The following is a 15968-nucleotide window of genomic DNA, read 5'->3' as shown; positions in this document are numbered from 1 at the left end:
CAGGAAAGAAGGAAGGGGTGACATCCTCCAAAGAAGTCCAAAACCTAGCAAGGCAAATTCCATTAGATCCCAAGGTGGGGAAAGAATCTTCTTTCATTTCATATTCTGTCTTCCAGGCCTCAAACAGCTCCAGGTGGGGTTCCTACCCCCCAAGTCTCTGCAGGGCAGTACCAGCCCCAAAGCCTCCAGCTTTTAGTTTGCTGAAACCAAGAAAGTAGCCCTGACTATCTCTGAATCATTTTTGGGGTCATTTTTTTCTCTTCTTAAACACCTGTCAAATCTAAGAAGTCTAACAGTCTTAGTTTATTTCATCTGGTCTCTGACCCTTTTCAGAGGAAAGGTCCTTTTTCAGTTTCTGTTGAAACTGACAGTATTTTGTTCATATAACCCCATAAACTCTTAATTTAGTGGTAGTCCAGTCACACCCTTGTGCTCACTTCAGAACATGCTTTCTCATGTTTTTTGCAATATGTATAGGCCCAAAATTTTCCAAACGTTCAAGTTCTGGTTCATTTTTGCTTATCAACTCCTTCTTCAATTTATCTCTCCTTTCATATATGCAGTCAGGAGGAACCAAACTCTTCTCTCAACCAGTTGCTTAGCAATCTCCTCACCTCTACATCCAATTACATCACTCTCAAGTTCTACTTTCCACAAAACATTAGAAAGTGGCTCGGCCAAGTTTTGTGCCACTTAATAATAAGAATCACCTCTCCTGTAGTTTCCAATAACAGGTTCTCATTTCTAAGACCTCACCAGAAATGCCTGTAAGTACATATTTCAAGCACGCACCTCAAAAGTCTTCCAGCCTCTATCAATTACCCAATTTCAAAGCCACTTCCACATTTTTAGGTATCTGTTACAGAAGCAACCCACCTCTTTCTATCAAAATCTGTCTTAATCAGCTTGGGCTGTCATAATAAAATACCAGTGGAGGCTGGAAGTCCAAGATTAGCATTGCCAGCATGGTCAGATTCTGCTGAGAACTCTCTTCCTGGTTTTCAGACAGCAGCCTCCTCACTGTATCCTCATACAGTGGAGAGGGAGAGAGATCAAGCTCTCTTGCGTTTCATCTTGAAAGAGTACTAATCCCATCCGATCAGGGCCCCACCCTTATTTTCCTAATTACCTCCCAAAGATCCTATCTCCAAACACCACTGAGGTAAGGGCTTTAACATATGAATTTGAGGGGGACATAAAATTCAGTTCTTTACATGTCTATACATTTCTGCCCAGGCAGGAACCTGTGAAAGAGAAAGCTGCAATCTACAGAAACAGAAATAAGTCAGATTTAGAAAAGGTAAGCAAAGGGGGTTATCCAACAATTTGTAAACATTTGTAAACAATTTTAACAACTCTGTGTTCTATTTCTCTACTATAGCAAATAAAAAAAAAATCAACATCCCTTCTACATAGTTACTACAACAAATTAGAAATGTTGGGGCGCCTGGGTGACTCAGTGGGTTATAGCCTCTGCCTTCAGTTCAGGTCATGATCCCAGGGTTCTGGGATCGAGCCCCTCGATGGGCTCTCTGCTCGGTGGGGAGCCTGCTTCCTCCTCTCTCTCTCCCTGCCTCTCCGCCTACTTGTAATCTCTGTCAAATAAATAAATAAAATCTTTTTTAAAAAAGTTATTCATCTTAAGTTCACTCAATTTGTACATAATGTATATGTATATAAATTTTAAATTCTTCACTAGACCCTCATAGGAAAGTTCCATCCCTTTTCATAGGTCTCAGCCAGGCTATGTTATAGATTCATAGCTTGTTATTAAAAGTGAAACACGAACTAAAATTTTATTTATCTTACCTTATAAAGGGTTTTCTTTTTACTTTTCAGTAAGGTTTAATTACTGCTTTGGTATGAATGTTTAACAGAGATTACTCCTAAGAGATTAATCATCAGAAAAACCTATCATCCAGTGGTTTGGTCTTGATGACTTTCAATTCATAGGTTCATTTTTTTTAATACTAATGATGGGCTCATACTGTGTATGCTTAAAAACAAAGCGAGTAGGGGCTCCTGGGTGGCTCATTTGTTAAGTGTCTGCCTTCAGCTCATTTCATGATCCCAGGGTCCTGGGATCAAGCCCTGCATTGGGCTCCTTGCTCTGCAGGAAGTCTGCTTCTCCCTCTCCTACTTCCCCTGCTTTTGTTCCCTTTCTCACTGTGTCTCTGTCAAATAAATAAATAAAATCTTTAAAAACAACAACAAAAAAGCAAGTTATAAAGTATCTGACAGCTTATTACCTGTGTGCAAGATCTACAGAAACAAACAAAAAAATATAAAGAGGTCTCATAAGAGGAGTGATTTCGTAAGTATCCTGGGTTTGGAAAGTCGCAGTCTCTGCAGCTGTGTTTACAATTAACGAATATTCTCCTATACATAATGTCATCCATCCAAAGACAAACAGCAGAACAGTACCTCCTGTACTGCCATACAGCAGGGATATTCTGTTTGGGAGCAGATACCATGTTCCAAGACCACACATTAACCCAGCAAGAAAAGAATGAAGAACTGTGTTGGCTATATATTTCTTGCCAGGAATTAGAAATTTGATAGTTTCAGTGCCAGCACAACTTGTAAAGTCATGTTCATCTTCCTCTGCTAAGATATCTGTGGTTAGCATTCTTTCTACTGTCACCGATTTGTTTCTGGCATACAAACTTATGAACTGGATGGTAATTGCAGCAAAAAGCATTAGTCCACCTGAAAGAGCTGCTGTGTAATAGTCTTCCAAAATGCCCAACTGATACAAGAGTGTTCCTAATCCACCCCAAACCCATGGCATCAGAAAAAGGACAGTTTGATTAACATATATGTAAGGAGGGGCACAATAGCCTAATTTGAACCGAGGGCCTCCAAGAACAGTCTGCGGAAAGCGCTTCAGAAAGAAGTCCTGTTTGTAATCATTCAGTAGAGGCACATCTGGACTCATCCTTCTCATTCAGGATTATTCTGAAAGTCACATCCTCTTCTGTAATACAGCAGTCTCTAAGAAAAAGAAAAAAGGCACTACTTGACAATGTCATACTTAAAAGATGAGGGGGAACCCCACATTTCCATTTTTATCCCCTTAATTCATTCAAGGGCAGGATTTAGAACTTCACATCTCTAGCTCCTTCCCATTGCCTGACACACACGTGGCACCAAACAAATAGTTGTGAAGTTGTTTTTTACTTGAAAAAGAATCATATTAATTATTAATTTATCTAGAACTTAACATTTGGGATTAGATCTTAAAGGAACATTTTTAGATTTCAAAGTCAAAGATAAGTTCAAAAAACCAGTGCTCTCAAATTAAATCTGCCAGTGGTTTAACTAATTGTTTCCCTAAGAGTTTTTGATGTTTGTTTTTAAACTTTCCCTCTATTTTAAGAGCCAGCAAAATTTTTCTCTAAGGGCTGAAGAGTAAATATTTTAGGCTTTATGGACCATATCTCAACTACAATGACTCAATTCTACTGTTGTAGCAGAAAAGAAACCATAGATAATAAATAAATAAATGAACAGGAATGGTTGTGTTCCAGTAAAGCTTTATGTTACTTTTAAGTATACCTGTGGACCAGACTCAACCTGTGAGCCATAGTTGGCCAAACCCTGCTCTATAAAATGAAGATATTCTCTGTAATTCCCTTGAATTGGACTGAAAATAGAAGTGGAAAAAAAAAATAGAAATACTGTTAGTCACATCATCTAGCAATTACAGTAAACTTGGGATTTTCTGAGAATTTAAAAAGTCAAATCCTGTTAAAATACTAACATTTCTATAAAAAGTCACTGGCGGTTCAATGTGCAGTAGAAAGAACAACAAACTGGAAATCGAAGGACTCCAGGTGTCTGACTAAATGCTTATTATTAGCTATGTTACCACAAGCAAACTACCTTCTGACTCAATTTTTACTTTCTCTGTTATCAGTTTCCAAAACCCACCCAAACTAGGAAAACATGAAACAATAATAGGATCTGTATATGCTATAGTCTAGATTATTTCCATTTCAGGGCCACAAAATTCTAAGTTTCGGGGTGCCGGGCTGGCTCAGTTGGTAGAGCATGTATTCTTGATCTCAGGGTCATGAGTTTGAGCCCCACTTTGGGTATACAGATTACTTAAAAAAAATAAAATATTTTTTTAAAAATCTAAGTATCAAATAACAGATTCTCTTCTCTTTGACTTTTCCTTTTCCTGGGATACACTTAGTAGCATATTCTGAAAAACAGTTGCCTGACACAAGATAGCTAGCAATGTATTACTCAGGGATCACATTCCGGGTTGGAAAAGAAAAATTAAGTTTAAAGCTAACTTCATAAAGTAAGACCCAGAGCTCAATGAAATAGAATAGAGAACCCAGAAATAAATACTCATATATATGGTAAAATATTTGATAAGAGTACCAAGACCATTCAATGGTGTCAGGAAAACTGAGTATCCATAAGCAAAAGAATGAAATTAGACCCTTAACATCACGCACAAAAATTAACTCAAAATGGACCTAACTGTAAGACCTAAAGCAATAAAGCTTTTAAAGGAAAACATAGGACAAAAGCTTCCAATACTGGAATGACTTCCTGGATATGACACCAAAGGTACAGGTTAACAAAAGGAAAATAGACAAATTAAACTTCATGAAAATTTAAAATTATGTGCATCAAAGACATTATCAACAGAGTGAACAGGCAACTCACAGAATGGGAGAAAGTATCTGCATATCATATATCCATCTGATAAGAGATAGCTATCCATAATATATAGAGAACTCCTAAGACTCAACAACAAAACAAACAAACAAATTCAAAAATTGGCAAAGGACTTGAATAGACATTTCTCCAAAGGAGATACACAAATGGCAATAAATGCATGGAAAGATGCTCAACACTACTAATCATTAGAGAAATGTAAATCAAAACTACAACAAAATACCACTTCACAGCTATTTAGATGGCTACTATCAGAAAAACAGAAAACAACATGTATTGGTAAGGATGTGGAAAACTAGAACCCTTGTGCACTATTGGTGGAAATATCAAATGGTTTAAGTTTTGCAGAAAACAGTACAGTGGCTCCTAAAAACTTAAAAATTGGATTACCATATGATCCAGGTTGTTGATTTCTGGATATATACCCTAAAGAACTAAAAGCAGGGTATCAAAGAAATATTTGTTACTCGTGTTCATAGCAACATTATTCACAATAACTAAAACGTGGAAGCAACCCAAGTGTCCACCAAAGGATGTATGGACAAATAAAATGTAGTATATACATACAAGGGATATTTTTTCAACCTTAAAAAGGAAGGAAATCCTGCCACATGCTATAGCATGGATGAACCTTAAGGGCCTATGCTAAACAAAATAAGTCAGTCACAATAAGATAAATAGTCCATAATCTCACTAAGACAAGGTACTTAGAGTTATCAAAATCATAGAAAGTTGAATGGCGATTGCCACGGGATAAGGAAAGAGAATGGGAGTTACTGTTTAATGGGCATAAGTTTCACAAGATGAGAAGAGTCACAGGGATGAATGGTGGTGATGACTTTACTACAGGGTAATGTAGTTAATACCACTGAACTATATGCTTAAAAATGGTTAAGACCGTAAACATTGTATGTATTTTACCACACATGCACAGATTTAAAGCCATCTTAAGATAGCCCGCCTGCCTGCCTGCCTTCCCTGTTCTTTCTTCGGTTTAAAACAGTATTCCTACGAGTCAGTTCTACCCAACCAGTATCAGTCCTAGAGAGAGCTTTCCGGCATCATGAAAAGTTTAGGGGTCACAATAAAGAATTACTACTTTAGGGGCACCTGGGTAGATCAGTGGATTAAAGCCTCTGTCTTCAGTTTAGGTCATGATCCCAGGGTTCTGGGATTGAGCCCAGCATCAGGCTCTCTGCTCAGCAGGGAGCCTGCTCCCCCCACGCCCGCTGCCCCCCCACCCCGCCTGCCTCTCTGCCTGTGATCTCTGTTTGTCAAATAAATAAATAAAATATTTTTAAAAATTATTACTACTTTAGAGAACCTTTTGTTATACTGTTAGGAAGTTCTTTAGTTGAAAACACTCACCATTTTTTTATATTCTGGCCATTGGTCTTAATTCTACACAGAATAAGTCACAGCTTTTTTTTTTTTTTTTTTTTTTTTTTAAAGATTTTATTTATTTGTGAGAGAGAGAGAGTGAGAGCGAGCACAGGCAGACAGAGTGGAAGGCAGAGTCAGAGGGAGAAGCAGGCTCCCCGCGGAGCAAGGAGCCCGATGTGGGACTCGATCCCAGGACGCTGGGATCATGACCTGAGCCGAAGGCAGCTGCTTAACCAACTGAGCCACCCAGGCGTCCCAAGTCACAGCTTTTTTACTTACATGGCAGCCCTACAAGTACTCACAAAATAACAGAACTGCAGGGCCAAATGGAACCTTAGTCATTGATGGTTCAATCTCAAGGAATGAAAAGACTGCTTCCCCCCTCTGAATGAGCTTAACTCCTGATGTCAGGCTCAATGTACTCCCCTATTCTGATAGGGTTGTTCTATAGAAGCCAAAGGGTAAGTAAGGGCATAGTCCTGTGAGCAGGCACAAATATTATTTTGATTTCAATTATCTACAGAAGTTGCTATCAGAAAGGAAAAGGAACTTGGATGTCTGTCCTAGGCTTTTAAAAGAGACCGGATATGCCTGGAATTTGGCCGGAGAGTTAGGTAAAAGCTGGTCCCTCTTATTCCACTGAAGCAATCAGGAACAAGGTGAGATGGCTCACTGGGAAAGAAAGACAGAAACTGAAGACACCTTATAAACCAGATTATCTAGCTGCATGTACTTCAGAATCTTTGGTAGAGCTTAGTTTAAGCTCTTACTCATTTGACAGAATACTCTGTGATTATATTCCAAACAGTGAGATATTCTGAAGATCCATTATTGATGTGGAAACAGAACGATGCCATGAAATGCTGAAAAGTAAAATAAACACATGGATGATCTCATTTGCATATTTTTAAAAAACAATATACACACTTAGGTGTATACATAATCCATGGTTATGTATAGTTTGTGTAGGTGTGAAAAGTTCTAGAGAGCATATGGTAGGTAGGGTGTGCTTGTGTATTTTACATAGAACATTTTGATACCTCTTCAATTGACCACATAACCTCTAAAATTCTCAGCCCTATACCCTACAAACACATCCTGCCCTTTTCCTTCTGGGTACTTATGCTCAGGCCCTTTCCTTGGTCTAGGATGTCCATTCTTCCTTTCCCTAATTGGTATTCTTGGTCAACTTTAAAGATTGAATCTAATCCTTTCTGAAAATTTCCCAGAACACTCTCTTCTCTCTGCATATCAAACATTGCTTGTTCATACTACTCATCTTGTAACATATATCAACATAGGGCATTTCTTGTATTGTTTACCTCTTTACGTGTTATTTTCTAATTATGTATGTCTTTTCTCTACCAATAAGTTATTTGTGGGCAGAGACCAAATCTTGAGACACTTCCAATTCTCCATAACATGTAGGAAAATACCTTGGTATGGACAGGAATATAATACATTAATGGCAGAGCTTAAGTAAGATGATTAAAAGAAAACATTAAACACTGTTGTTTAAAGGGGAAGTTGGAAATTTGACAAGTTGCAAGTATGCTTATTTCTAGTATGGGTATTTTCTTTCTAATATTTTAAGGATAAAAGGGAATTGTGGCACAACAAATACTAGAAATTCATTAAAGCAAAAATTATGGTGAGTGAAGTAAGTCAAGCAGAGAAGAGTCAATTATCATATGGTTTCACTTACTTTTGGAGCATAAGGAATAATACAGAGGACACTAGGAGAAGGAAAGAAGAAGCGAGCTGGGGGAAATCAGAGGGGGAGATAAACCATGAGACACTGTGAACTCTGAGAAACAAACAACATTTTGGAGGAGAGAGGGGTAGGGAGTTGGGTGAGTCTGGTGGTGGGTAAGGAGGGCACGTACTGCATGGAGCACTGTGTGTGGTGCATAAACAATGAACCTTGGAACACTGAAAAAAAATTAAATTAAATTTTAAAAATTATGATAAACTGGTACTGTGTGATTTTTAATTTAATTACAGATCCTGGAATATTTAAAAAATATTTTCTTCATAGGAAGCAGCACTTAACATTTATACAGAAAAACCTTCTAAATCCTAATCTGGATTAGTAGAATGGAAAGGAAAATCAGAATAATTAAAACTTAGTTCCTGAATGAGATTTTGGCATATATTCTCAGAGACAATTCCCAGACTGATGCATTTTTATGGTTGCTGCCTCCAACATGTTAAAATTAAAAAAATGTCTCAAGACTTAGGGGAAAAAAAGTGTCGTGAAAAGAGAGGTTACGGGATAAAGATGGCATCAAAACATTGATTTTGGCCATATGCTTTCTTCATATGCTACTCTGAAAGTGGGCCAACAAAGTAGCCATAGAAACGCTGCTTTGTTTGGAATTTGAGCCATGTTTCTTATGCATTATCCAGAAAGGCGAGAAACAGATCAATTTGGCAATGTGCTAGGGGGGGAATTTTTATTTTTCAACTTTAATGCAAGAATCAGGCAAGATATCAATGTGAAAAATCCCTTAAAACAAACAAACAAACAAACAAACAAACAAGCAAAAAGATAACAAAGTAGCAGTTTGGGGAGATTACAATAAATTTATAGTTTTCTTAGTTTAGCAAACAGAATTTCTAAAAACATAAGTTTTAGCCAATCATCTGATTTTTATTTAGTGAAATTTACTTGTTTTTAACCTATCACATTGTTCTTATGGATTGGTCAATTTCATTCATTGAACCTACACTTCCTTTTTCTGTTATATTGGATTCAGATTTTTTTTTATGATAAGAACACTTAACATGAGATTTACCCTCTTAACATTTTAAGTGTATAATACAGTATTGTTAAGTAGCAACACAACATTGTACAGATCTCTAGAACTTATTCATTGTAAAACTAAAACTTTATATAGCAAGTCTTCTTCCTGTTTCTTCCTCCCCCAAGCTCCTGACAACCTTCAGTCTACTCTGTTTCTGTAAGTCTGACAATTTTAGATAACTCATATAAGAAGAACCACGCAGTATTTGTCTTTTTCTGACTGGTTTATTTCATTTACCATAATGTCTTCAAGGCTTATCTATGTGATCACAAATGGCAGGATTTCCTTCCCTTCCAGGGCTAAATAATTTTCCATTGTATGTATATAACACATTTTCTTTATCCATTCATCTGTTGATAGTGGGTTATTTCTGATTTTCGGCTATGGTGAATAATGCTGCAGTGAACACAGGAGGGCAAATATTTCTTCAAGATGCTGATTTCAATTCTTTCAGATAAATTCTCTTAAGTGGGATTGCTGGATCATATAGTAGCTCTATTTTTAATTTTTTGAGGACCTTCCACACTGTTCTCCATAGCAAACACACCACTTTTCATCCTACTAACATTTTACACAGGTTCTAATTTTTCCACATCCTTGCCAACATCTGTTATTTTTCTTTCCCTTTTCTTTTTCTAGTAGCCATCTTAACAGGTGTGAGGTGACAATGAATCCACACTTACTTATTGGGCACTTCTGCAACCGTACCTCAACTGTATTTTTATTATACCTTCAAAAAACTTGCTCTATCCTATTTGTCAAATTTCATTTAATCTTTGCTCTCATATTTTCAATTCCTAAGAGTACATCTTTAACCCCTAGATGTTCCTTTTTATAGAATCCTATTATTATTTCAGTAACATGGTTTATCTTTCCGAGAATATTCACTACATGTGTATGTGTGTACTGCAGACAAACGTCATTTAATTTCTTTGTAAACTGCCTTTTCATGCCCTTTGCCTCTCTCTTTTTTTTTTAAAGATTTTATTTATTCATTTGACAGAGAGAGATCACAAGTAGGGACAGAGGCAGGCACAGAGACGGCGGGGGGGGGGGGGGCGGTGGAGGGAAGCAGGCTCCCCGCTGAGCAGAGAGCCCGATGTGGGGCTCCATCCAAGGACCCTGAGACCATGACCTGAGCCCAAGGCAGAGGCTTAATCCAATGAGCCACCCAAGTGCCCCACCTCTTTTTCTTTTAAAGTGTTCACTTCTTTTATTAATTTGAAAGAACTTTTTAAATTTGAAGGATATTAACTCTGACATATGTTATAATCTTTTTTCCTCCCCCTATGTTAACTTGCTCTTGAAACACTGAGGAGTAAAGAGTTCATTCGGACATTTGTTAATATAGACAAACGTGCTAACTTTTCCTTTCATAGAGAAATAGCTAAATGAAAATTTAGTACTTTCCACACATTTAAACTTTTGAATACCTACGATGTACTAGGTTATGGTAACAGGCCGCCCTCTGATCTAAAGAAGTTTATAATCCAGTGGGATAGAGATCATTTCCCTCTCAAATAATTATTATTGGTAAAAATAACTCTGCAATTATTTTAATTTTCATTATCAAGAGAATAAACAATATACAAAGTTTATAAATACCATAAAATTATTAAACAAAATTAACTTCTCAAGAAAAAGTAATTCCTGCTTATTTAAAAAATGCCTACACAAACTTGTCAGTAATATATAGAATATCCTCATCCACGTTCCTAAAAAGTATTTTTAAAAATCTGAAAAGAAATATACTGAAGTTCTACTTTTCTAAATATCACAACAAAAACCTTCAGGTCCGGAAAAGAAACAAAATGGCTTACACCTTAGTACTCAAAAAGTATGCTATGACACAACTTAATTCTCATTGTCCTGGATAAAATGACCTATTACTGTTAGATCAATTCTTCTTCTTCTTTTTTTTTTTTTTTTAAGATTTTATTTATTTATTCGACAGAGAGAGATCACAAGTAGGCAGAGAGGCAGGCAGAGAGAGAGGAGGAAGCAGGCTCCCCGCTGAGCAGAGAGCCCGATTCGGGACTCGATCCCAGGACCCTGAGGTCATGACCTGAGCCGAAGGCAGCGGATTAACCCACTGAGCCACCCAGGCACCCTGTTAGATCAGTTCTAACAAGAAAGCACCTGTGGACTTTTATGAAAGCCAAGTGCTAACTGTTGAGGGTATCAGTAGAAATCTAGAGATGCAGAAAACACTCTATGAATCTTGCCTAAATGCCATACCAGGGACAAACAGCTAAATTCTTGAAAAGCCTTTGAAAGACATTTAGTACTAAAACATGAAAAACATATTTCATGTTATAGTTTATCAATCATGTAGTAAGCAATCTCTTCTATACACCAAAAAAAGGAAAATCTACTCAAGCACTTAAAGAGCCTTAAAGTAAAAAAACAAGCACAATAACATCCCTTTGATCTACAAAATGGTATTTATTCAAATTCAAGATTTTAGGAGGGTCTTTGAATTTAAGAGTATTTTGTATATTCACAGGAACTGGTTTGTAGAGAAAGCTATGACTGGATGGAAAGGGTAAGTAGATAGCTCAAAGGATCTATTTATTATAGATATTGGGAAAGCTTTACAGATAGAATAATGAGTTATCAGTTCTATAATTCACCCTTCTCAAATGTGCAACACTAGAATATGAATTATTAACATTCCATTCCTTTTGGAAAAATAAGATGGTAGAAAATAGCCAAGGGGCTCCTGGGTGGCTCAGTGGGTTGAGGCCCCTGCCTTCAGCTCAGGTCATGATTCCAGGATCCTGGGATAGAGTCCTGCATCGGCCTCTGTTCAACGGGAAGCCTGCTTCCCCCCTTCTCTTTGCCTGCCTCTCTGCCTACTTGTGATCTCTGTCAAATAAATAAATAAAATCTTTAAAAAAAAATAGCCAAAAGTCACATCAGTGTATCACAAATGTGCAGCAGGCCCTGCTGACACTTCTCTCCCAATCTACCCTTCCCACTCTGCATACATTTTACCAATTCAAAGCAATTAACAAGTTTTTCTTTCAAAGTCAAGTGTCAGGTGAATGAAGGGTACCATTCACACAGATTACCAAAAAAAACCAACTTGCTTTACAGAAAACTACGAACCAGTAAAATTAAGTGACAACACACCACATCAGTTGGTAGCTGAGTTTTTAAATCATACCAAGCCGTTGACGAATGAAAGGGAATTTCATTTTTGAGACCAGAGAAATAGAAAGATAATTTGGGAAAAAGAGTTTTCAGGGAAAAGTGGGCCTGAGAGGAATCTCCAAAATGTCAAATGGGAAACTTTTGTTAGCTAAGCCAGCATGAGGACACTGATACACACGACTTCTGAGTAAGAGATAAAGAAACACAAATGGGAAACTGTCTAGAAGGAAAGGTTCTCACCATCAAGAAAATGAAAACCCACGAAATAGGAAAAAATTTTTGCAAATCATATATATGATAAGGGACTTACATCTAGAATATATAAAGAACACTTACAATTTGATAGTGAAAAAAATAAGCCAATTTAAAGGATTAACGTAGGCATTCTCCAAGGATACCATACAAATCGCCAATAATCACACAAGACAATTTTCCACATCATTACTCACTCATTTGAGAAATGCAAATCGAAAGTGAAACAAGCTATCACTTCAAATCCACTTAACTGGCTGTCAAAAATAGTACTGGTGAGGAACCTCCACACCAATACTATTTTTGAAAACCAGTCACATGGATTTCAATGACCACAATCGCCAAACTGTGGAAAGAGCCAAGATGCCCTTCGAAAGACGAATGGATAAAGAAGATGTGGTCCATATACACAATGGAGTATTATTCAGCCATCAGAAAGGATGAATACCCAACTTTTGTAGCAACATGGAGGGGACTAGAGGAGATTATGCTGAGTGAAATAAGTCAAGCAGAGAAAGTCAATTACCATATGGTTTCACTTACTTGTGGAACAGAAGAAATAGCAAGGAGGACATTAGGAGAAGGAAAGGAGAAGGGAAGTGGGGTAAATCGGTCAGGGAGATGAACCATGAGAGACTGTGGACACTGAGAAACAGACAGGGTTTTAGAGGGGAGGGAGTGGGGGGGGATGGGTGAGCCAGGTGATGGGTAGTAAGGAGGGCATGTATTGCATGGAACACTGCATATGGTACATGAACAATCAATCTTGGAACACTGAAAAAATAAAATTAAATTTAAAAAATAGTATTGGTGAGATTGTGGAGAAAACCAAACCCCCAAGTTATAAGGTAAAATGGTGCAGCTGCTTTCAAAAAGAGTCTGGCAGTTCCTAAAAATGCTAACCATAGAGTTACCATATGACCTATTAATTCTATTGCTGGGTATTTACCAAAGAGAAATGAGAACATAAGTCTACACAAAAATTTGTACACAAACATTCATAGCAGAAATAATAGCCAAGAAGTGAAAACACTCAAAAAGTCCATCAACAGATTACATAAAACGTGGTATATCCATATGATGTAATATTATTAGGCTATAAACAAGAATGAAGTACTGACTTATGCTACAACATGGACGAACCTTGAAAACAGAATGCTAAGAGGAAGACAATCACAAAAGGTGACATACTGTATGCTTCCCTATATATGAAATGTCCAGAACATGCAAATCTAATAGAAAGACAGAAACAAGTTAATGTTTGCCTAAGCCTGGGATGGGAGGGAGTAATTCCTAAAGGAAACAGGGCTTTTTGAAGAGGCGATGAGATGTTCTAAAATTGACTGTAATAATACTTGCACAATTCTATGAATATACTAAAAACCAATGTACACTTTTTAAAAATCTTTAATACATTAAAAAAATTTTAATGTAAATTCTAGTTATTTAACATACAGTGTAATATTCATTTCGGGTGTTGAATTGTCCACTTTTAATGACTGAAGTCTATGGAATGTGAATTATATCTCAACAAAGTTCTTACAAAGGAAAAAAGAAACAGAAAAGTTCCCCAGCCATGTACTGTCTGTTAATAACTAGTAGGAAATTTAAAAGTGGCTGCCAGGTGTCCCAGTTAAATCACTAAAATGGGGGTGCCTGGGTGGCTCAGTGGGTTAAAGCCTCTGCCTTCAGCTCAGGTCATGATCCCAGGGTTCTGGGATCCAGCCCTCTGAAGAGCAGAGAGCCTGCTTTCTCCTCTCTCTCTGCCTTCCTCTCTGCCTACTTGTGATCTGTGAAATAAATAAATAAAATCTTAAAAAAAAAAATCACTAAAATGGCAATATCTGGTCATGAGTCTGGCTCTGGATGCTGTGACAGGGTCTGGAGACTTGGCATGGGTGGCAGTGGACACTCAATAATATAAAGGATGGTCTTTGCTCTAGTCGTAGGAATGATTGACTAAATACATGTATATATATAAATATATATGTGTATATATATATATACACACACACATATGTATGGCTGAATAAAAGAGAATGACTGGTAAAGAGTAGATAATCAATTCACAGTTCTGATCAATAACCTCCCATGTTGTAGATTTCATTGATGTAAACACTGGTCCTTGACAGAGTCGTGAAGAGAGGCAGCAGATGGGGGGAAGAGTTACTCGTGTTCAGGGGGTCAGAAATTGACCAAGTTGGGGCAAACCCGGTTTAGTTGGAGGTCAGGTCAGAGTACAGCACTAAGGAACGCAACTTGTACACTATATTGGGGTAACAAGGACATCACTAAATCAAGACTCAATGGACCGTTTTCCATTCCGCAAGTGTCTCTTAGAAACAAAATGCAGTAACTCAACAAGCTAAAGCAGTCTTTTGAAAGAAAATTAAAGTCCTAGTGGACCGATTCCTCTAGCCACTGGGTTCACCTTCCGTGTACAAAATCCAACAATCGCACTTGAAGAACAAGAAATCTGTGGCAATTAAAACTGCAAGAACAATGTGCCTCTGCATAGGCTTGGAAATTAAGGTGCCTAAGAAGTCCCCAGGTGGGTGTCGGGGATGGAACGTACCTCGAGTCACCCGAGGGAAGAGGCGACGCGAAGGAATCCCGGGAACTGCATTTTTGCAGGTAAACCCGGGCTGGGCGATCCCGCCCGGAGGCTGCCTGCGACCCGAACGCAGAGGCGGAGAAGCTCCAGCGGCCAGGCAACCAGCTCACCGCGATCGCACCCGAGGCATCTCCGCGTTTCCATAGCTAACGTCAACTCGAGCGGGCGCCACCGCCGAGGAACGGAGATCTCGCTCGGGGGCGGTTCGGGCGCTCGGCTCGCTCCGCCCCTCAGCTAGTGCTCGTCCTGGGGCACTTCCCCAGCCACCGGGAAGGCGAGGCGGAGGTAGGGAAGAGGCGGGCTTCGTTCACTCCAGGTGTGGGCCCACACTCCTTTGCTGAGGTGTCGTGGGAGTCTCCCCCGCTCCCGCTTCGCCTCGGGCCTCCGTCGAGGCGAGGGGGAAGGGTCTCAAGCAAGCCCTGCCCTTTCAACCCGGGACCGCGCCCCTACGCAAGCGCGCCGTTTCCCTGGTGACGTGACGTGTCTGACGGAGTGGGTAGCGCTTTCTGGCAGATTGACGTGCGGCCGCCATTTCGAGAGCTCTGGCTTGCGGGTGGGCTGACTGCTGCACTGGAGTGTAGTGTGACTCCAGCCGCTCGCGGTCTCGCAAGTTCCATTAACCACATCCTCACTTTGGCCATCACCACCCAGCACCCCGACGGTAATAAATGCTTTTAAGTAATACTTCATACATCCGCTTCGGCTTGGAAGATTTGGAACTGAATATACGTGCTAGCTATTGCCGTTTGTTTCATACTTTTTCTCCGTGAGGAGATTCTTAAAATGCAAGGAAACAAAATGTCCCGTCATTGAATCATGCTACTAAGAAGGTATCTGTTTATTAATAAAACAAGGCAAAGTCTACATATCCTAATTGGGGAAAAAAAAAAAAAAAAAAAAAAGCTGCGGCGCATTGTTAATACTCAGAGGCAATTTAAGATCCGGCAATCCTTACAGGGTGAACCCAGAGTACCAGTTTTGCTAGTTTAAAGTTACACGCCCATCGCCTCCATTTTCCATCTTCCTCCTGTTGTGGACATCTTCCAGATTGCTAGCTG

At 38.7% G+C, this 15968-nt stretch overlaps 1 protein-coding gene across 3 annotated transcripts in view; it reads right to left on the bottom strand.

The window, feature by feature from the left end:
* The window catches only part of PCNX4 (pecanex 4), a 42780-nt gene extending 27768 nt beyond the window's left edge, over window positions 1-15012 (bottom strand). For 2 of the 3 annotated variants that reach the window (XM_059182236.1, XM_059182237.1), the window contains exons 1-2: window positions 14872-15012; window positions 2250-2994 (exon numbers count right to left, since the gene is read on the bottom strand). In XM_059182236.1, the coding sequence (XP_059038219.1) occupies window positions 2250-2947 (698 nt within the window). In that variant the 5' untranslated portion in view covers window positions 2948-2994; window positions 14872-15012. Of the gene's footprint in view, window positions 1-1809; window positions 2995-14871 lie in introns of those variants that run through there. The other variant, XM_059182238.1, reaches the window with a different exon arrangement.
* Between the last annotated feature and the right edge of the window lie 956 nt (window positions 15013-15968).

The sequence above is a fragment of the Mustela lutreola genome, chromosome 7, assembly GCF_030435805.1.
Source record: "Mustela lutreola isolate mMusLut2 chromosome 7, mMusLut2.pri, whole genome shotgun sequence".
Taxonomy (NCBI): domain Eukaryota; kingdom Metazoa; phylum Chordata; class Mammalia; order Carnivora; family Mustelidae; genus Mustela; species Mustela lutreola.
The sequence above is the reverse complement of the archived record's forward strand: the minus strand, read 5'-3'. Positions and strand labels throughout refer to the sequence as shown.